The sequence below is a fragment of the Mauremys mutica genome, chromosome 5, assembly GCF_020497125.1.
Source record: "Mauremys mutica isolate MM-2020 ecotype Southern chromosome 5, ASM2049712v1, whole genome shotgun sequence".
Lineage (NCBI taxonomy): Eukaryota > Metazoa > Chordata > Testudines > Geoemydidae > Mauremys > Mauremys mutica.
This window is the reverse complement of record NC_059076.1, coordinates 141,207,482-141,228,237: the sequence shown is the minus strand read 5'-3', so window position 1 is coordinate 141,228,237 and position 20,756 is coordinate 141,207,482. Positions and strand designations below refer to the sequence as shown.

At 53.1% G+C, this 20,756-nt stretch overlaps 1 protein-coding gene across 3 annotated transcripts in view; it reads left to right on the top strand.

Moving 5' to 3' along the window:
• C5H20orf27 (chromosome 5 C20orf27 homolog) overlaps positions 1 to 20,756 on the top strand; it is a 163,764-nt gene that overhangs the window by 32,774 nt on the left and 110,234 nt on the right. For 2 of the 3 annotated variants that reach the window (XM_045018911.1, XM_045018910.1), the window contains exon 2: positions 14,110 to 14,206. In XM_045018911.1, coding sequence (XP_044874846.1) covers positions 14,188 to 14,206 — 19 coding nt within the window. In that variant the 5' untranslated portion in view covers positions 14,110 to 14,187. Of the gene's footprint in view, positions 1 to 14,001; positions 14,207 to 20,756 lie in introns of those variants that run through there. The other variant, XM_045018909.1, reaches the window with a different exon arrangement.

Sequence of the window (20,756 nt, the reverse complement as noted above, 5' to 3'; positions counted from 1 at the left end):
TCAACAGTGTAACGCTGTTTCAAAAAAAGAAAACATCATTCTGGGAAACAGGAGTGTTGTTAGCAGGATACGAGAAGTAATTCTTCCGCTCTACTCCGCGCTGATTAGGCCTCCGCTGGAGTATTGTGACCCATTCTGGGTGCCATGTTTCAGGAAAGATGTGGACAAATTGGAGAAAGTCTAGGGAAGAGCAACAAAAATGATTAGAGGTCTAGAAAAGATGAGCTATGGGAAAAGATTGGAAGAATTGGGTTTGTTTAGTCTGGAGAAGAGAAGATTGAGAGAAGACATAACAGTTTTGAAGTACAATAAAGGTTGTTACAAGGAGGAGGGAGAAAAATTGTTGTTCTTAACCTCTGAGGCTAGGACAAGAAGCAATGGGCTTAAATTGCAGCAAGGGAGGTTTAGGTTGAACATTAGGAAAAAGCTTCCCAACTCTCAGGATGGTTAAGCACTGGAATAAACTGCCTAGGCATCACTGGAGATGTTTAAGAGCAGGTTAGACAAACTCCTGTCAGGGATGGTCTAGAATAGATAGCACTTAGTCCTGCCATGAGTGCAGGGGACTGGACTAGGAGACCTCTTGAGGTCTCTTCTAGTGCTCTGATTCTATGAATATTCATAACTTGAGAATTGAGCCAATCAGAGCTCAGGTGAGGAGATGCTATAAAACAGGAGCATGAGACCACGCTAATGGACTCAGTGGATGATGCAGAATGAGATGCCTGATGGTGTCTCCTGGAATTGGAGACGTGGTCCAAACAACTGTGATGACTTTGCCAGTCTCCTGCACCCAGTAGCACAGCCTCTGGGTCCCCTGCAGTATCAAGCCCGTAATACATTGCATGACCTATTGTGCCGTATTTATAAAGCTTGACCTCAAAAGTTAGATGTTTTTCCCTGTGATTTTCTTTATCTAGAAAAGCAGCCATTAACTCAGCTTTTGATAGAGGCTCATGGATTCAGCATATTTATTTTTTCTTTAAATATTTTAAAAGATTATAATAAGTTTAGGCCTTAACATATTTTGTATTAAATTCAGATTTCATTTTAAACCTGCTTATTTTAAAAAGAAACTTATTTAAAATCTTTTTTTTTTTTTTAACCCATCCTGATTTTGTTTATCCTGAAGCTGGTTTCATACCTCTGAAGCCACCGGGTTTAAGCCTGGCAAGCATCCATCCTTTGTTTTAACTGTACGAGGGCAGCACTGCCGATCTGTCACTAGCTCCACACACTCTGTCATGTCCATCCCCCCGGCCCGTCCCCCCATGCAAAGACAGAGCAAGATTTTGTGGGTTGTGCCCAAGCAGCAGCAATCTCGCTAAGAGGCGTTTGAGTTTAGAAGATCTGATTCTTTGGGGTGGATATGCTTTTCTCCATTTGCATACAAATGAAAATACTTCAGATAATACTGTGTGTGAGTGTGAGAAAAGAAACAAAAATTGATGTGTCTATAGGATGCTGGTCAGAATGGGCAGGAAATGTGACACTGTTCAAACTTGTCCCATACTCCACTGGCACAGTTATGGGTCTAGCTATTCTCTTTTCTTTCCTCATCTCTGAGTTCACCCTCTTAGCTGTTCAGCCTCTTACCTTTACCAGGCTGGGGGTGGAATTTTGCATTTCTTCTACGCAGAGTCAGGGACCCAGGTACATTGCCCTGTCTCTAGCAACTGCTTATCTCCTTCAGGTCTGCCTGGGTTTCAGCTGCTGTTTCCTCCCTTTGGGGCTCTGTGACACTGACCAACAGCCTCCCAAAACCAAGTATTTTTATTCAGCTGTTGGAACAAAGCTTTAGGGGAAAGGATTTTAAAATGACAATCAGCCTATTGCATTTGGTCTCATCTAATCTTCCCCTTTAGTACGAGCTGAGCGAGCCAGGTGTTCTTCTGCAGTTAGAGGAATGGAACAGATGCCACTCACGATGTCCTAGCACACCCATGTCTGTCTGACTGTCTGGTTCTCCAGTCCGCCCTGGTCAGGGGGGCAGAGTCTGATAATCCAGTCTGACCCCTAGACTGAGTAGCTCTTCCACTGGATGGTACTGAAACACCGCGCTAATTACAGAGCCAGATACAGCATTAAAGAGAGCCCCCCCACTTCTGTAATAGCCACCCACTCTTGCTAAAACGGCACAATTAGGTTTCAGAGTCAACATTCAGCTGAGATGAAGGGAGGGGTTCTCCCCATTCTATTATAGCCCCTCTCGCGAGTGGTGGCATGTGTCAAAGCCTTGCGGATTGGAGTAGAAATCAGTGACCTGGCTTTCGTCTATTTTCTTAGTGCAGCTTGTTCTGTGGATGCTGGATAGACCAATCCCTGAACAGAGTTGGTTACAACAGGTAACCTCCTTTTCGGACGTCTTCTAATGCCCAGCTCCCGGGAAGTGATTGTGTCTCAAGCAACTGTTTAATTAGATTAAGGTCAAGACCAAACCCCCCTCCTGTTTGCAACAGCTCCCCCCAAAACAGAGAATGCATTTTAAAAATAACTTAGCAACAATGTAGGTTTTCATCCAAGACTGAATGTGGCTTGCAGACTTAAAGACGACTGTGTAAGCCTGTGTGTTACAATGGCAGCTGCTGCCTGTGGCCGGACCCTAGCGGGAGCAGCTCAGCTGCTGGTCCCAGTTAGGAGGTGTTCTGGCAGGAGGAAGGGCAGGTCAGGGGCTTGGTTCCCATTCTGGCCGCGGACTAGGACAAGTCACTTCACAGAGGGGGAACTGCAGCACCGAGGGGTGAAGTCGGGTTAATAGCCCTGCCTGGGCCCACAAAAGGGGTGTGAGGATGAGCCATTAACAGGGCCTGACCGAATTCACAGTGGTGGAAAACGTGTCATGGACTGTGAAATCAGGTCTCCTGCAGGGAGGGGAGGGGCAGGACTTGCTCTTCCCCTACACAGCTGCTTGAGGGGGAGGGGGAGAATCAGACCCACCTCTCAGGTACCTTCTGGGGCTGGGCGGCAGCCCTGGAGCTTCCTGCAGCTGCAGGAGGCTGGTGGAGGTGGGTCCATGGGCGGTGCGTGAGCCACCCATTGTGGGAGGCTAGCCCCTGCCCCCACCCCCACCCCTTTTTCCTGAGATCCCCCACCCCCACTGGAGCTCTGAGCCCCTCCCTCCTCCCAGTGGCTGCCAGCCCTGCTGCCCCAGTCCTGGGCCACCCCACCTGAGCGCCCCCAGCCCAGAGCGCCGGGCGCCATGGCCCCAGCCCTGGAGTGCTGTGGCCCCACTGCTGGGCGTCCTGAGCACAGGCAGTGCAGCCCCAGCTCCCAGGGGCCCCCCAGCGCTGGGCGGCCCCAGCTGCCCCAAGTCCTGGCTGCAGGCCGGCCACCCTAACCCCCACCCCAGCATGCTTCCCAGAAGAGGAGCAGCTGCCTGGGCTGGGGCCAAGGGGGAAGTGGCAAGCGGGAGGGGGCCTTGGGGCGGAGCGTGGGTGGGGCAGTTTGGGGAGGCTTAGCCTTCCCCAGCCTACTATATGTGCTGCCCATGGGTGGGTCTGATCTTCCCCCAGTGCTGCTGGGAGAATCCTGCAGCCAGGGGAGGTACCTGGATATGGGTCTGATCTCTTCCCCCCCCCCCCCCCAGAACAGCCATGCAGGGGGAGAGCAAGTCCTGCCGCTCCCCAGCCTGGCTGGGAATAGCAGCAAGGAGCCCCTGGCTGGAGCACTCCCCGCATCCAGGGGGGAGATCTCACCCCCCTCCAGGAAGCTCCAGTGGGCAGGGCAGAAGCGAGGGTGGCAATCCCGTGAGCCCCTGACAACAGCTTTGCGACACTCGCCCGTGATGCCCTTTTGGGTTGGCACCCCCTCTGGTTACAAGACCCTGACATTTCAGATATAAACACCTGAAAACGTGCAGTTGACTCATTTTCAAATCCTATGGCTATGAAATGGACCAGAATGGACCCTGAATTTGGTAGGGCCTTAGCCATTAATACCTGATCCACTCAGATGAGCTGGGGCCACTTTAGCTTGTGGGCAGTCTCTGAAGACAAGGGGACTCCTCGTGCTTCATTAGGCGTGTATTTAAGTGCCTTGCAGATGGGGGCCCATATTTAGGATCAAGATTTCCTGTTCCTCTTGCTCAGAGCTCCTCTGGCTTGTTTCAGAATCGGGTTAAATGCTGCCCTCCATAGGCTGCTCTGTGAAAGCAGCTGGGCCTTCACTCTGCTCACCCTATGCCGACCGTCTCTCCGTCCTCCCCTCTTGGTGCAAGAGCCTTCTGTTTTGCAGCCCCTGCTACTGAAGACACCCCCATCATCCAGCTCCAGCAATTCTCTCTCTCTCTCTCGCTCTCATTTCAATTCTCCAGGGAAATCCTCTCTTTCCTCCCTCCCTTCCTCCTGCTGCGGTGTAATTGCAGCCCATATGTAACCTTTATTTTAGCTTTACTTCTGTGAGCTATTTAATCCTGCTCTTCAATCAACAAAGTGCTTTATGATTTATTTGCAGGGGGGGCTACGCACCACGTAGGTACTGCAGTGACGGGGGAGCTATAGGAAAAAGCGAAGCTAGGCACGCACAAGGCAGCGATTAGATTCCTGCGAAGACAGCCCGTCCCCCTGCCAGTGCAGAATCGTTCCCTCTTGTACAGCTACAGCTGTGTTCGGCCAGTTGGTTTTTAAATGATCCGGGTGGTGGAGATTCCACTGCTTCCCTTTGCAAATTGCTCCATCTTGCTGCCGTGACGCTTGTCTTTAAATTAATTCCATTATCCCTCCTTCTTCCTCCCCCGCCTCCCATGATCTAGTGTTATTAGTGCACCTGCATCCTCCAGCAGAGTGGGGAGAGAATGATGGGAAGCAGAAAATAATGGCTCTTTGGTGACACTTTTCATACAACATGGCGTCTTTCTCAATAACTTGGTTGGGCGGAAGCTCCTTTTTTATGAGCCTAGAAAAAAGACTTGATCAGTTTGGTTTTAGGAAGACATCGGCCGTGATAAATGACTCTCAATATCCTGACTTAGCCAGCATCAGTGTTGCTTCTTACTCTCCCGTTGTTGACCTCCGGAGCGCAGCCGCTTTATTTCAGAATGCCTGATCCATGGGGTTTTACTGATGGACCTTTCAGTGTAATTGGAAGGAAACAACTGAGGCTTGAAAAGCCCTCTGAGCCTGCCGCCGTTCACTGTGGCCGCTGTCGCAGACGCTGTCTGTCTTGGATGGGTTTGGTTCAGGTTTCCCTCCTGCAATATGTTTGTGGGTGGGCCTAGAGACCCAAGCCAGGATCAGGCCTGCATTGTGCATAGACCCAAGCCAATTCCTGCCCAAGGAGCAAGGACTAGAACGCTTTCTCCTGACTCCCAGTCCGGTGTCTTATCCACTAGCACTGCCTCCCCTGTAACAGAGGCACAATGCAGCCGTGTGACTTTCACAGTTTTATTAGAGTAGAAACCCTGCTCCAGCTGGGTGTGACTGCAACTTTCCCACAGCGCTTCTCACCCGTCAGTCTCTGCTTGATGGGCTGGAGCCTTAAACTCCTGCCTGCCCCGCCCCAGGGGACTGAACGCTAGGGGGTGGAATTCACCCTGCAGGGCGTGAAAGTGCCTGTGTCGGGGGTGGCATTTTGAGTCCCCAGCTGTGCAAAGGCGAGGGGTGGTCATTGCACTATCAGTAACATGGACATTGAATCACAAAGCAATTGTGAATTTACCAGTGACTCAGTCAGACTAGAACCCAGGAGTCCTGACCCTTAGTCCTGTGTGCTGGCCGGTAAGCGTGTGTGTGTGTGTGTGTGTATCTGTCTGTCTGTCTCTGTCTCTCTCTCTCTCTCTCTCTCTCTTTTTATTTATATATATATATCCTATCTAAAAAGAAATATTTTTTATTTATTTTTTTTAATGGGAGCTGTGAGGTTTTAGGTTGTGGCTGTGATGAGCGGCTATAGAGCTGAACTGTCATTCAGGACTCCTGGCTCCTGTGTCCAGCTTGGTCACCTGTGACTTGCCGATGTTCCCGGTGGAGGTTCTGCATCTGACGCCTTGTTGGAGGGCAGGATACTCGGCTAGGTGGACTTTTTGGGCTGACCCAGGCTGGCCGTTCTTCTGTTTTTTGGTAACATCAGTGGGATTTGGCGCTCTGTTTTTTCAGGTCACCTTTCAGAGTCCCATTATCTCCTGCATAATTGGGGTTAATTGAGAAACTGGTCTCCCACGTGGTGGTAACACAGAGCCGGTTAGCTGGGAGGATTAATGAGAAAGTGCTGTAGTTTGGGGGTGGGGTGGGAACAGCGTGTGCTTTAGGAACGGGTTGCTGTGGGTTTGATCTGTGAGCGCAGCTGTAGGACATATTTGAAAGTTCATAAGATGTCTCAACAGCCTCTGGTAAATGTGGATGGGCAGAAGTGTGAAAAGGAGACAGAGGCTGAATTCGTCTCAGCAGAAGGGTTGACTGATTTGATTCAAGGCCTAGTTACCAAGCATGATTTCAACAAACGGCAGATGTGGAACTAGAAATGAATGAGTCAGAACTGGTGTGTCAGATATTCGGCCTAACTGGCTGACCAAGTAATGAGGGGGATGGGCTATTCCACTCACCACTCCCTTTTTGGGTCCTTAAAGAAAGACTTTGGGTGTGGGAGGGGGATGGGGGAACTAGAAGAACAGAGGGAGGCTACTGGAGTGAGCTTCACCAATTGTCTGCCATCCGCACCATCTCCTGGGTCTTCATCAGCCTCCAGCTGCGGGATGTCCGGGGCAGAGAGAGGGACCCAGAGGACATCCCGGGGCTGAGACGGGATCCGACTTGAACAGCAGCAGCAGCAACAACGGCTCTAGCTCATCTCGACTCACGTCTCTTGTCCCCCCACGAACGGTTATTGCCACCTTTGGTTCTACCTCAGAGCCTGTCAGGCAAGGGGCTTTTTCTTCTGAAACTCTCTCCGGCTAACAGAACAAGGGTTTGTAATGGGACCAAGCAGGCTCAGGGCTGTGGGGACCAAGCCCTGGATCTTGATCAACACTGTTTAAAGCTGGGCAGTGACGGGGTTAACACCTTTGGCCCATATATTTCATGGGGGGAGGGATAGCTCAGTGGTTTGAGCATTGGCCTGCTAAACCCAGGGTTGAGAGTTCAATCCTTGAGGAGGATATTTAGAGAACTGGGGTAAAAATCTGTCTGGGGATTGGTCCTGCTTTGAGCGGGGGTTGGACTAGATACCTCCTGAGGTCCCTTCCAACCCTGATATTCTATGATCTCTTGTAAAAACCACGGAGCTGTTGCATTAACAATGTGGAATAACAGGAATGTAAAATGAATAACTCGCCTTGCAGCAGCGGTTTCTGCGCCTCCTGTCCCACAGGGCTGGGCCTGGCTCTCTGCTCTGGGCATTGGCACTTGGCGCACGGATGTCATGTAACCGCACATTCAGATTCAGCCTGGCTGCCTGTCTGTCGTCACGTGTGGCACTGCCTGCTGTGCTCCAGGTCAGAAGGCCTGAAGCAGGGCGCTGGGTCCAACTCTGTAGCTTGCTCTGCAGACCTTCCAACCTGCTCCCCTCATCGGGTCGCCAACTTTCTAATCACACACCACTGAATGCCCCTGCCCCGCCCCCACTCGCGCCATCCCCCCTTCCTCTGTTGCTCGCTCTCCCCCACCCTCACTCACTGTCACTGGGCTGGGGCAGGAGGGGGTGAGGGCTCTGGCTGGGGGTGCAGGTTCTGAGGTGGCGCTGGAGGTGGGGGCTTTGGGGTGCAAGAGGAGGCTCCAGGCGGGGGCTGAGAGGTTCGGCGTGTGGGAGCGGGCTTAAGGTTTGGGCAGCTGGTTGGGGTGTGGGAGGGGGCTCTGGGGCAGGGGGTTGGGGTGCAGGCTCCAGCCGGGTGGCGCTTACATCAGGCGGCTCTTGGTCAGTGGTGCAGCAGTGCTAAGGCAGGCTCCCTACCTGCCCTGGCTCCGTGCGGCTCCTAGAAGTGGCCGGCATGTCCGGCTCCTAGGTGCAGGCTCTGTGTGGTGTGCGCTGCCCCTGGCCGCAGGTGCCGCCCCCCCCAGATCCCATTAGCCACGGTTTCTGGCCAATGGGAGCTGGCACTGGGGATGGGGGCAGTGCACAGAGCTTCCCTGATTGCCCCCTAGGGATCGTGCTGGCCGCTTCCGGGAGACGTGTGGCGCCTGCCTTAGCCCTGCTGTGCCACTGACTGGACTTTTAACGGCCTGGTCAGCAGTGCTGACTGGAGTCGCCAGGGTCCCTTTTCAATCAGGCATTCCCATCAAAAACCAGATGCCTGGGAGCAGGATAAACCAAAATAACATGAAATTTCCCCCAAAATAAAAGAATTCATATCTTAAAAAAAAATGTCCCAGGGCTCTGGGTATGGATCTCTTATTCAGGTTGCTGCTATATTTGCTGCATTATTACAAAGCATTGGTGTTCATCTTTGATGGCTAAAGGATTCCCGCTACGGCATAAATGCAGACTGATGCCTGAGCCTTTGATGGGTAATGGCTCGGATTTGAGTTACTCATTCACTAGGTGCAAAATGAACTGGCGGGAGGGTGGAAGAGACTTGGGCCTCCTTGGGGAGAGCACAAAGCTCTCTACTCAATGCATGCCAGTAAATGCACCATTGGGGCATACGAGAAATGGGTTGGAGAACAATAAAGCACAGTACTCTAGTGCCCTCGTATGAACCTGCGTTTGCCGCCCTCTGGGGTGCTGTGTTCAGTTCGGGACGCCCGGTCTCCAGAAGGACAGGGCAGGAGGAGGAGGCGGTTCAGAGATGGGTGATGAAAACGATGAGGGGCCTGGGAGGGGCACGGACTCTCTTCCGTGTGAAGAGAGTCCCAATCATTTTGCTGTCCTGCAAAGAGGCCCTGATAAATGTGTTGTACTTTATATGAAGGTTCTAATTATGAAGGGTTAATTAATGATTAATAGATGTTATATCAGCACGTTAGACACGAGTAGCATGTGCTAAAGATGGTTCCAACTATATAAGTGGAAGATGTTTGCGATATCAGCCATGCCCGTGTGGGTGAGGGTCTCTCGCCTGTTTATGCAAGGGCAGACTAGATGAACATAATGGTCCCTTCTGGGCTTCGCCTCTTTGAGTCTATATCGATCTGTTGGGCTCCATAACAATTGATTCATCAGTTATGAAAAGATCTGCTAATCAGGTATTAACTATTTATAGTAAGTTTCCATTTATAAAGTGTGACTGATAAAGGGATCCAGAGGAATATGTGGCATGTAGGGGGAAGGCTGGACACTTTTCTTTAGCTTGTCTTATAATTCAAGAAGATGAGGAGGACAGTTGATGGTGAAAGGGAGCAAATTTTACAGCCGATCAAAGGAAATCCATGCCAGATGATGCATGATAGTCCAGTCCAGCGCTGAAGCCGGGAGCAGCGCGGGGCTAAAGGAGGTGGCTGCCCTGCAGCTGAGAGCGGCGCAGGACTGAAGCCGGCAAACCTCCTCCCCACTCCAACCAGGAGCAGCGAGGGGTGGGTGTGTGAGAGAGAGAGAGAGAGAGAGAGAGAGAGAAGCCGGGAGCCCCCACCCGCCGAAGCTGGGAGTAGCACTGGGAGCCCCCTCCACCCACACATATCCCCTAGCTCCCCCCTGAGCTCCCCCCTTCCCGCACACAGCCTCTCGCTACCCCTTCCCTGCACCCTGAGCGGTTTTCAGACTCTTGGACCTGACTCCCCCCTTCGAGTTATATGTTTTGGTTGCGTCCCCCCACAGCCCAGACAGGCTGGGTGGCCTCGGGAGTGAGTCGGGGGTGGAGGGGGCGCGCCCTCCCTGGACCCCCCTGTGCAGAGCTGCCTCGAGCCACACCAGCTCTTGCCCCTCCAAATAGAAGTAAAACTAGGCCTATGCCCCGAGTTTCTCCCCCCTCCGCCAGACCCTGGCGTTTTAAAAGCATGTTGAGGGGAGGCCTCAGCAAGAAAAAGGTTGCAACCCCCTGGTCCAGGCAGATGCATTTTGGTGCATCGCTAGCAGACCCCGCTGGAAGCTCTGAAGAAATTTTAGGAAGGCGAATTAAATCTTTGTCCCAGCCCTAAACCTGGTAACCGGGCATGGGGCGTTCAGCATGTAAGTCTGGGTTTCATTTTAAACCCAGCTAAGCTTTGTTACTCACCTCCAAGAACTGAGCTCTGTTTCCTTACAGGTTATGGTGCTATTGGAAAATGGTTTTATTGAGAGGCAGGACGAGATCTGTTCGTTCTTTTCCTTGCACTATGTGGCTAACAGGGAGGTATGTGATGTCACTCTCTGTTATAGTCAGATCTAGGCCAGGCTGTATTGCACCTGCTGAATGAATTCACTTTTCCTGAGATTTGAAGCTGGATGAGTTTTAGAAAGTTGGAACAGGAATCCGAAGAACTTGCAAGCTCTAAAGTTTCTGGTGGTTTAAAAACTGTCCCAGTTAAAATCCGATTGCAGCAAACTTCCTCTGCTAAGTGCGCTTTACTCTGAAAAGTGACTCAGTAAAACGGACATCATGGGGCTCCGTGTCTTGAGTCTCAATTTCCATATAAGAAGTGCTCAGTTTACAACTAAAACAGAAAAAAATATACTAACTGCCAGCCCTGTCAACTTGGGCTGGGCTCAGAGAATCAAGCTGGGTTTCCTCCTTCTAGAGCAGTAGTCCAGAAACTTTTTACCTCATGCCCCCCTTACCCATGTCTGCATGTCCCCCCACTTCCATGGAGCCAGGAGCGGGGCTACGGCTCTGGGGGTGGGGTGGGATGTGGTCAGGGTTAAGGGGACCGAGGCTGGGGCAGGAGCGGACCCCCAGGCGCGGGACCAGTGGCCGTGACCCCTGGGGTCTAGGCTCCAGCTGTGCTCCCCAAATGTTACTCTCTGCCCCCCTAGGAGGCAGACCCCATAGATTGAAGACGGCTGTTCTAGTGCACCATGAGCAGTACCAAAGTTTCTGCAGAGCCACCCTTCAGTAGGCTCGCAAAGACGCAATGGATTGTCCCTGTAACTGGAGATTAGTGATCAATTGGGTAGCGGCGTGGGAAGGAATAGAATCTATTTCCTTCTCCTGTGGGTGTGCTGGCTTTGGAGGCTAGCAGGAGCACACAGCATTGGAGTAGTCAGATATTGTGAGCATATCCAGGGAACATATGCATGGAGGAGAAAAGGTGCCTTTGACAAAGCTTGCTTAGTGTAAGAAACCTGGTGGGTCCCTCTGTTACAGCCCTCCCTTTGTCTCCTCCCTCCAGTAAAGAATTCCAGTCTTTGCAATCTCTCTCCGTGTGGAAGTATCTCTAAGTTTCATTGTTCTGTTGCTCGTCTTTGACCCTTTATTTCTGCTCTATCCTTTCTGAGATTGGCCAACCGGAACTGAATGCACTCTGCTAGTTGTGGACTAGCCATTTGATTTATACTCTGCTAATGTATAATGGTCACAATGTTCTTTCCTGATTGCCAAAGGAAATCCAGGGTTCTCTTTAAAAATAGGCACTATATTAGCAGTGTGCCAGTCTTCAGAAACATTTGCTGTCTGAGTCGCAGTTGCCATATAAGGTGGCAACTTATATGTCTGAGTTTGCAAGTAATTTTTTTTTCTATCGGCCAGTCCGCCCAACTCCCTCTGGGATCAGAGGGTCAAGCTGGGTATTTTCCTTCTCCTGCGTCATCACCAGTTATGAAGGTTTTGTAGATCAGCGCTCCAATGGGATTGCATAGACGTAACTTTTGCCATTTCTTGTTTGAAAAAGGGACCTTATCAGTGACGTATGCTGACAGCCCTTGGCAAGGGTCGGTGCTTGGGTCTGCCATTCGGGATGGTCAGCCAGTTCGCTGTGTAGAAGAATGGCTGGCTGGTGCCATGAAGATTGTGGTGGAGTGAAGGCTTGTTTTGCCTTCTTTCCAGCAGTGGCATTGTCCTGGAGGTCGTGGTTGTGCTTCTGGCAGAGGGATTCAGGTGGTTGGTTTTGTTTTTAACATCACTGGTGTCTAACAGTCTCCCTCTGTGCTTCATCTGCCATAGCTCAAGGCAATATTCTTGGTCGGTGTGGTGGTGGTGGGGAGTAGATGGCTTGGGGCCAAGGTGTCAGTGGTGGGGGACGTCAGTCAGGAGATTGTACTGTTACCCAGCCAAGGCACCCATGAGTTAGTGTATCTGGGTGGCTTGTTCTCCTTGGATGAGTTGAAAGTCCTAGGGAGGTTTGGGGACGGGTCATCTAGGGTCATGAGGCGTTGGTCAGACCAGGAGAGCGGTATGTTGGTGGCATCTCCAGTGTGTCCAGTCCTAGGCTGAAGATAGAATCTGAGATGTGTCCAGCTGCATGTGTAGGTCCAGAGGCTGCCTGGGAGAATCTCTTTGTTTCCATGAGGCCAGGTACCACTGCATCATTGAGATCGTCTATTTGACGGCTTGCGGACTAGGAATCTGGGGGCCCCAGTACTGTGCTGGGCAGCAGTTCTGTAAACTCCTCAGCTTCCCACCTGGAGCTCTGGATACCACCAGGAGTCCTAGGTTCCTTTGTCTGGCAGATCATATGGATGCACTCCAGTGTCTGTCTGTCTTTGATGGGGCCTCTTCTGCATTTTGAGGCTGGATGGGACCAGGACAGCTACTCCACCTCTTCTCCTTACGTCTGGGCATTCTGGGGTCTGTCTTGGCTGTTGGCGTAGAGAGGATGTTGTGGGAATAAGGGCTGGGCTAGAGGTGGCATTGACCCATGTCTCGTGATGCAGGCAGGGCCAGGCGCTTCATCCCAAATGAGAGTGTGGATGGTGCTGCAGCATCAACGAGAAAAGAGTGGGAGAGACGGGCGGTTTGACTAGAACTGAGGCAAAGCCCTATTTTTATCTCTGACGCGTCTGCAAACAACTTTCAATAGAAGTGTGCTCTGGTATCTGGTACAAACTGTTCTGTGTTGAGACTCTGGAGAAATGTTGTAATGTTTAAAAAAAGTGTTAATGAAACTAGCTGGTTCTGGCTGGGTGGGGGGAATACATTAAGGATATTTCTCAGGGAAAAAAAACAAGTGTTAGGTAAAGGCTCCGTTTTACACCATTTCTGGGAGATACATCCGTGGTGGGATACACATCTGTCTCTGTTTTGAAATCTGTCTCTGTCTCTGGATAATCATTCTCTTCTGCTTCTTTTAGAGTAGAAAAATATTTACATAGCATCATTTTAGCTGACAACTCAGTGCTTTGAAAGTCAAGGTTGCATGGGCCCTCCCCCGTTGTACAGATGGGTAAACCGAGGCACAGCAGCTTTTGCTCAGGGTCACACGGCAAGCTAGTGGCTGGGAATAGGTCTTCTGTCTCCCAGTTGCCTGCTGCACTAAACCAGGCTGCTGCCTTTTCTTTCATAAGGAAACCAATCTCCTTTTAAAACGCTTCTACCTTTATATGGCATGGCACGTTTCCTGTTTGTAATGCAGTAGCACCTGAGGGGCTCAGCTAAGATCAGGGCCACATTGTGCAGGGTAACAGAGGGAGGCAGCGTAAGAGGCAGCTCCTGCCCCCAAAATTGAAGTAGACGAGACAAAGGGCGGGAGAAGGGAAATGTGTTATGGGGATCAGAGGCCCAGAGGTTAAGTGACTCCCTTGGGGTCACCCGGGGAGTCTGTGGCAGAGCTGGGGACTGAGCCCTGTTGTGCTGAGTGCCCGACCAAGCCCAGCGTCTGTCACCCAAGTGGCTGAAGACGACAGCTTGAGTGCTGAAGCCAGTTCCAGGGTATCTATTTGAGTGCTCCTTTGTTTCCAAGAAGCAAGGGGATCTTTTAATTCATATAAGCTGCAGGGAGGCTGCTCTCACCATCCACTTCCCCGCTGAGCATCGCTTGGCCTGCTTTAACCCTTGGGGTTGTCCTGCCTCGGCGGTACTGCGAGTAGACAGAGCCTCTACCTGACTGCAGATGCAGGACTGTGCTCGAGCGTGTGCTCCAGGACCCAAGTTCCAGCTGGAGGATTGGCTTTTACAGGGGATGTTCTGCGCCTGCTTCCACTTGTCGCACCGCAGCCTTAGCATGGTTTTCTGAGTGTCTTACCCCTGTCAGACGCTAGGACCCAGAAGAAGCCTTTTCGGGCGCTGATCGGATGCAGTGCTTCAATACAAGACCTTCCTGCAGGCAGTGATCGGATGATAGGTTGATTCTTCCCCCGCTAACCTGTCCAATTCTGTCCCCTTCCCTTCCCCAGCTCGTGTTCGAAGAGGTCGCTGTGTAGAGGATGGCCACCTGCCCATTCGCCTGAAGTTTTAACACGCTTGTGAGCTAGATGGCTGCAGCTAATAAGGGTAAGTTACCATGCTGCAGGGGCTCTCTGATCTGCGTAAGCAGGGACGGAGCTCCTGCTCCCTTGCAAGTTGAATTGTTTTTCTCTGCTACTTGCAGAAACCAGGCTAAGACAGGGTGGTAAATTTGAAATTCAAAATAGTTTAGCCCTAGAAGTCGGATCTTGTCTCTGATTTTGAAAGCTGAACTTCCCTTCCGCTTTAGATTTTAGAACTTGGACATGTTTTAATCCTGTGTTTTGGGGAGGCGGGTGCTGGCGCTTCCCCCGACCCTTCGCAATTACCTGGCAAGTCTGATCTAGAACCATTTCTTCAGGCTGCTGTCGCGAGATGAGTCGCCTTGATCGACGCGCTGTAACTTTGTTTGCGCGCCGACCTGGGCATCTGTAGCTTCGATTGGGAGCTCTGGCAAGCGAAGCCAGGACAGGGAGGGGGAATCCAATGACATTTTGTGTCTTTGCTGCGCGTTGAGTCTGCAGCGGGGATGGGTCTTGCTGCGGTACTTAGCCAGATGCAATCCAGGGGCTTGCCAGGGTACTGGCAATGCCTCCCTCGGTCAGGTGAGGGGCTGGGTCAATAGGTGAGGGGGGTGTGATGGGGGAGAGACAGGCTGCCTTTCCTCATTGCTGGTGGGGTTTGGCTGCCGGCTGGTGTCCATGATCCCAGCTGTCTGATAATGGCTTTCCTATGCCCTGCTCAGTTTGATTTTGTTCGGGCTTGGGAAGGAGGCTGGTGCTATGTGCCCTGGGGGCACCGTGGCTCAGGACTGAGAGAGAGAAGAGTCTCTCTGTGTATCTCTTGCTTGTTTTATTTTAAAGTGCCCAGCACTGCGTTTCTCTCCTCTCAGTCTGGGAGTGGACTTGGATGCTATCGAGTGCCTCTGTTGGCTGCTGGGGTCTGCTTGTTTCCCCCGAAGGGATTTTAACCAGGAACACGGGAGCTCGTCCCTCCTGTGCTGAAAATCTGCCAGTGCAGCTGACTCAGGTTCCGCTCTCCGTAAGCTGCCGAACAGCAGCCAAGCAGGCGATCGTGGGGCCGGTGATGTGGGCTCACCCTCCTTGCTGTGGCTACGGGGTTGGGATGCCTGAGACCCTGATCTCCTCCTTGGGCTGGCTGCTCAGTCTGCAGCAGCCCTTCATAGCGCCATGGCACTTGAGGCTTTGCGGGGGGCGAGTTAGAGGAGCCCCTCTTAGTCTGCTGTGGCCACTGAAGGTTGAGACCCCCAAGGCTTCCTAGGCTGAAGGACAAACCTGCACCTTCCACAGCTAGTAACTATGGACGTCCCAGCACTGCCATCCTGCTCCGCTGGGAGAGGGGAGTTTAAATGGGGGGCAGGGTCCCACCTTTGTCCCATGGCAGCCCTGCTGTTGGTGCTCTGCCGAGCTGGCACTCTGCAGGCCGAGGGGATCGTAGCTGGATCCCGCTGTGCCGCTCTCCTTGGCCAGCGGTCGCCCCCCCAGTGGGACGTGTGGAATGTAGGGGGCTGTGTCACCAGGGAAGTGCTGAGCCTGCGTTCATGTGCCCTGACTCGCCGTGGCTGGGTGGGGGCTTGTGGATGGGGAGAGGTTCCAATGCAGCCTCGTGTCAGAATGAGCTGCAGGGAGCTCGGGGGGTTCCCTGCCCCCCTGGAGATGATGGGGCTGGTAGTTACTAGCCCGCTGTTTGTTCTGCTGCTTGCTGTCCCTTTCACAACACCCTGTCCCGGCCACCCCCTTTCCAGGGCAGAGGAACCATCTGGGGTTCCCTGGTGCTGCATTTCAGCCCTGCTCAGCCAAGCCGGGGGAGCCTCTGCCCTGAACCTAGGGCTGGGCGTGGCTGTGCAGGGCAGCGGTCACTAGGCTGGGCCACCTGGCGATTGGCTGCGGTGACCCTGCAGGGGACAGGGTAGGTGAAAATCGCTCATGGTGTTGGCCAACTCCTCCCCTTCCGTGGCAGATCCTGGAGTAAGACACCTTCCCCCGAGCCCACCCAAAGGGATGTGAGAGAGATGCACAGCTAGATAATCTCTCGAATCCGGAGTGAGCATCTTTCTTGCTGACTCATGTTCCTGCATTGCGAGGTATCCACCTGCACTCCCTTTGCATGCAGGTCAGGCGTGCCCTGGCGCTCACACCTGGCCGGGCTGCTGCTGTGGCTCCGCAAGCTGATTTTTATTTCAAGTTCCTCAGCGTAGCTGGAACTTGGGAGCCAAGTGCTGTCTGTGCTGCCGTCATGCCCAGAGGACACAGCTGTGATTGGGGCCTGTTGCACTAGGTGTTGCTGCACACACACAGTACGAGTGTGAGCTCCCTCGGGCCAGGGCTGTCTCAATAGGCAACGCAGATGATGGGAATAGCCGCATCCTCCTCTTGCAGGTGCAGCATTGAGACCAGAGCTGAAGTGACCTGCTCAAGGTCACCCGGAAAGTCTGGCAGAACCAGGAACTGGACCAGGTCTCCTGAGTCCCAGCCCAGAGCCTTATGCAACAGGGAACCCTTCCTTGCGGTCTGACTGCTGGGTTTGTTATAGTGCAGCCTGGTGCCTCCTGGATAATGAGAGCAAGGTCCCTGCACAGAAGAGTTTGCCACCTAATATAAATATCATCTCTGATATTCCCAAAGCACTTTACCTTCTGGGATCACTTCCCGTCACTGAAATGCAGTCACCTCTGGTGCTGGACTCAGGAGGTGTTGAACAGCACACAGCCAGCCTGCAGCACAAAGAGAGGACTGGCTGTAGTTGAAGCTGTACAGTGAATCTAGTTACTGCGACTACAAACACCTTGCTGTTGTGAAAGTGCCGGGGGGAGGGTTAAGAACCACAAATGGTCAGGGCCTCTGGTCTACATTTCCTTTGGGAAGACTGTCCCCCTAGCACCCCAGGATTCCCTAGCACCATGCTGGGGCACTGGTGATGAGGCGTTCTGAGACAGCATAACATGCACACTGCTGCACTGTGGGTTTTCCTAGGCAGTCGCCCAATATCAACTAGTCCTGACCCAGCCTGCTTAGCTGCTGGGACCTGCTGAGTTTGCAGCATGAGGTGGCGTGGGTAACTTCTGGGGTGAACCCACAGAAAGGAAAGGTGATGGGAGGCTGTGAGAGTCCCTGGATAGATCCATCCCTGCTCACCGCGGCTTGAATCTGTTGAGGGGCTGTAGCAGACGCATCAGTTCCTCCATAGCTGACACATCTCCTTGGGAGTGTGGCATCCATACGCGGTCTCCAGGGCACGTCCGCTAAAGCCAAGTGTCTAGAAACAGCCTCTGGAGCCCAGTGATCGTGGGTTGGCTTTGTGTTTCCGACAGCGCTGCCACAGACGCCCCGCTCTCTCTGCCCCTCTGCGGCTGGGTCTTGGAATGAAGGACTGCAGAGAGGCTGGGATGGATGGCCTAGTGGAGAGGGCATTAGCCTAGGACCTGGGTTCAAATCCTTGCTGCACCACAGACTCCCTATGTGACCTTAGGCTTGCCCCAGAGTGTTTCTCTGCCTCAGTTTCCCATCTGTGCAATGGGGATAATAGGCCTGCCTCACAGGGAGGTTGTGAGGATAAATCCATTAGGGACTGAGGCTCAGATCCTACAATGACGGGTGTAAGTGGATGAGGGAGTCAGACCTCCCACCTCTCCCCCTTTCCCTTTCGTTCTCACCATCTGCCAGTTGAGCAGTATGTCTGGCGGCTCCCCTCTGCCCTATCCTTTGGCTTCAGCATCCTTGTTTGGTGCTCGCAAAGCAGCCAGGGAGCAGAGGCAATGGGAGCCTGTTACCCTCAGCCCTGGGAAGGCTGGGAGGACCTGCTTCACAGGCTGGAGTACTAATTCCATTAATTCTCAAGTGCTGTATGAATCCTGCAGTGGAGGGAGGGATACCCGATGCTGGGCGCCGACTTGTGCATCTTGAAGCATTTATTTTGAATGCAAATAGAAGCAGGTTTTTTGCCAAGCGATTTTGGAGGAACAATGCTGGGTTAATTATTCTCACATTTTGGTAGTCAAAAAAGACTCTTTGTGCTTTGAAGATTTTCTTTAAGAATGTAGCAATCTGCTCTGGCGTCTCTGCCAGCTGGGAGCCTTTGGGATGGCTGCTGTATGGTGCTGGGGTGGGGGAACAAACCTGCCACTCGACCCTACGCAGAGCCCCGGACCTGGTGGAAGTGGAGGGTCCCTCTCTGCCTGGAGGGAGGTCTGTGCGCCGGGAGTGCTGGGCTGGGGAGAGGACTAGAGGAGGTCATGAGTACTAGATCTTCTGCTGTGCATAACCACTGCCACCATCCCTTGTGGGGCAGGAACACGGGGATTACTGCAATCTCAGGGACCCCCCTCTGCATCTTGCCCCAGGGTTGGATACTAGGGCTCAGTTCCTGGAGAGAGGTTTTAACCAGTGTCTCTCCCCCCATCCATCGCATCATCTTTGTGCACCAGGGCATCGCCTCGTTCCTGGGGTGAGGAGCGTGATTGGCCGTCACAGTGTGGGGTGCCCTGCGTCTCTTTCCTCCGGTGGCAGAGGAGGCATTTCCCATAGTCCGGGTGCGTTTCATGCCCTGCGCGGTGCCCTGAGAGGAGCTGGCACTGCAGCACTGGCCCGCCGCTCTGTAGTTTGTGCTGTAGAGGATCATTTTGGGAGAGAGGAAGACGTCGCCAGGCAGAGGAGCAGTTGGCTTTGCGGACAGAGGGCTGTGGAGGAATGCTGCTGGCTGCTCTTAATCAGCTGCATGTTTTGGCATTTTAGAGCTGTCACGAAATACGCGAGTTTGCAAATGTAACAGCGTCGGGGTGGGGCTGGGCAGCTCTCAGCCAAATAATCCCACCAGCAGAACCCCTCCCTCCTCCTGCCAAATCTGAGTGTGGAGGGGTTAGAAACCGCAGCCGGCCAAGCGTTCCCTTCTCCAGGAGCACAGCTCACAAAGGAGGACAGAGCCCTGCAGCTCAGCCCCTTTCACGGGGCCTCCCACCCCCCGGGCCACGCATCTTGGCAAGCAGGATGTGAACAGGCAGAAAGAATTCCGAGAAGAGCTCCCCAGGAACCCGTTCGGCCGCACGGTCCTTTGTGACTTCAGCCAAAGCATCTGGCTCCCGTGCCAGACAAAGATGCTTGGCTGGAAGGGCCCCCTGTTCTGAGCTGATCTGGGGAGTGCTATGTTCCGATGGCCTAGTAAACACATGTCTAATCAGCTGGTCTCACATGCTTGCAAGGCCACGGGAGCCGACTGTTTGGTGTAATCCGTGTGCTGCCTTCCCATAAGGTTTATCTCGTATGTGGCCCAATGGCCTGAGAGAGGAGGCCCCCATAAAGCCAGGTGCCATGTGGGTCCAGGTGCAAAGAGAATCCTTCTGGGACTGTATCCTGCTAATGTTCTCGATCCCCCTCCAGCACTGAAAGGGGGACAGATGGTGCAGCAGGCAGGAGGAAGAGGACTGAGTGGCCAACGTGGTGAAAGGGTGGTGCTGGATAAGTTACGTATGTGGGTGTCCACCTTTGAAATCCAAAGCAGCATCGCACAGGGTCAGGCTGTGAATGAGACCCCACTTGTCAGGGGTCAGCACCAAGGCAGGGGTGGCTGGTTCGATTCCTTCCAGGGAGGTGGGAATGGTCCGGCAAGGAGGATGCTAGGGGCTGGGGCTGACTAGCCTGAAGGTAGGAGCGCTCAGGGAGCCCCTGCTGGGAAGGAGGAGGGTTAGGCAGGGATCTGGCTTTACAAACTCCAGGCAAGGGCAGAACGTCTGACTTTATACAGAGTGTGTCTGCATGTGGGCAGCCTTTGCTGGGCACTGTCGATGCCACGTTACACCTTCATGCCAGGCAGCCAGCCGTGCTGACATCAGCTGCGCCACAGACTGGGAGGCTGTTTCTGCAAATCGGGGCTGCAAAACCAGAAGCAGTGGAGGGACCAGTATTTGCTAAGGGCCCAGTCCTGGACGCAGACTTCCCATGGAGGGCAGGGAGTCTCCAGCATGCAGTAGGTGGCCCACACTGCGTGCCCTTAATTCCAGGAGGCAAAGCTTGCAGTCCTGCCTCCCTCGCTTTGAGCCTTGCCGTGGGCTGTAGCGGCCCAGAAGCCTGTCCATGCTCTCTGGAGAACCCGAGGACTCCAGCGTCTGTCCATTCCTGGCTGGCCTTCAGGCACAACAAGTTAGGCACATGCGGTGTCTGTTGCCCTGGGCATTATTTTTACCCTGAGCACGGCACTTCTTGCTCCGGGGGCCTGGGCAATAGGATTTTTCCAGAGCAAGATCTGTGGCTTTGGGCCCTTTGCAAGCCGTGTGAGCCTGGGCTCTGTCTGTCGTCAAACCTCTTTCACACATGGGCCCGTCAGTGTCACAGGTGTGTGATCCACAGGCAGGTGTGAGAAGGAATGTGAAGGGCTTCCAGTCCCAGTAGTGAGTTTGCCCATTAGCTGGAGGATAAAGTGTCACTGGTGAAACCTCAGGACAGGTGAGTGACCGTGGAACTGATGGGATCTGGAGGGGATTCAAATACGCTGCCATCTCCTCGGAGGCTTGAGACGCTGGAAGATGAGCCAAGCGGCTCTTTGTGGTAGATGAGGTGCCTGGATCGAGTGTTTTGGCAGCTGGTGC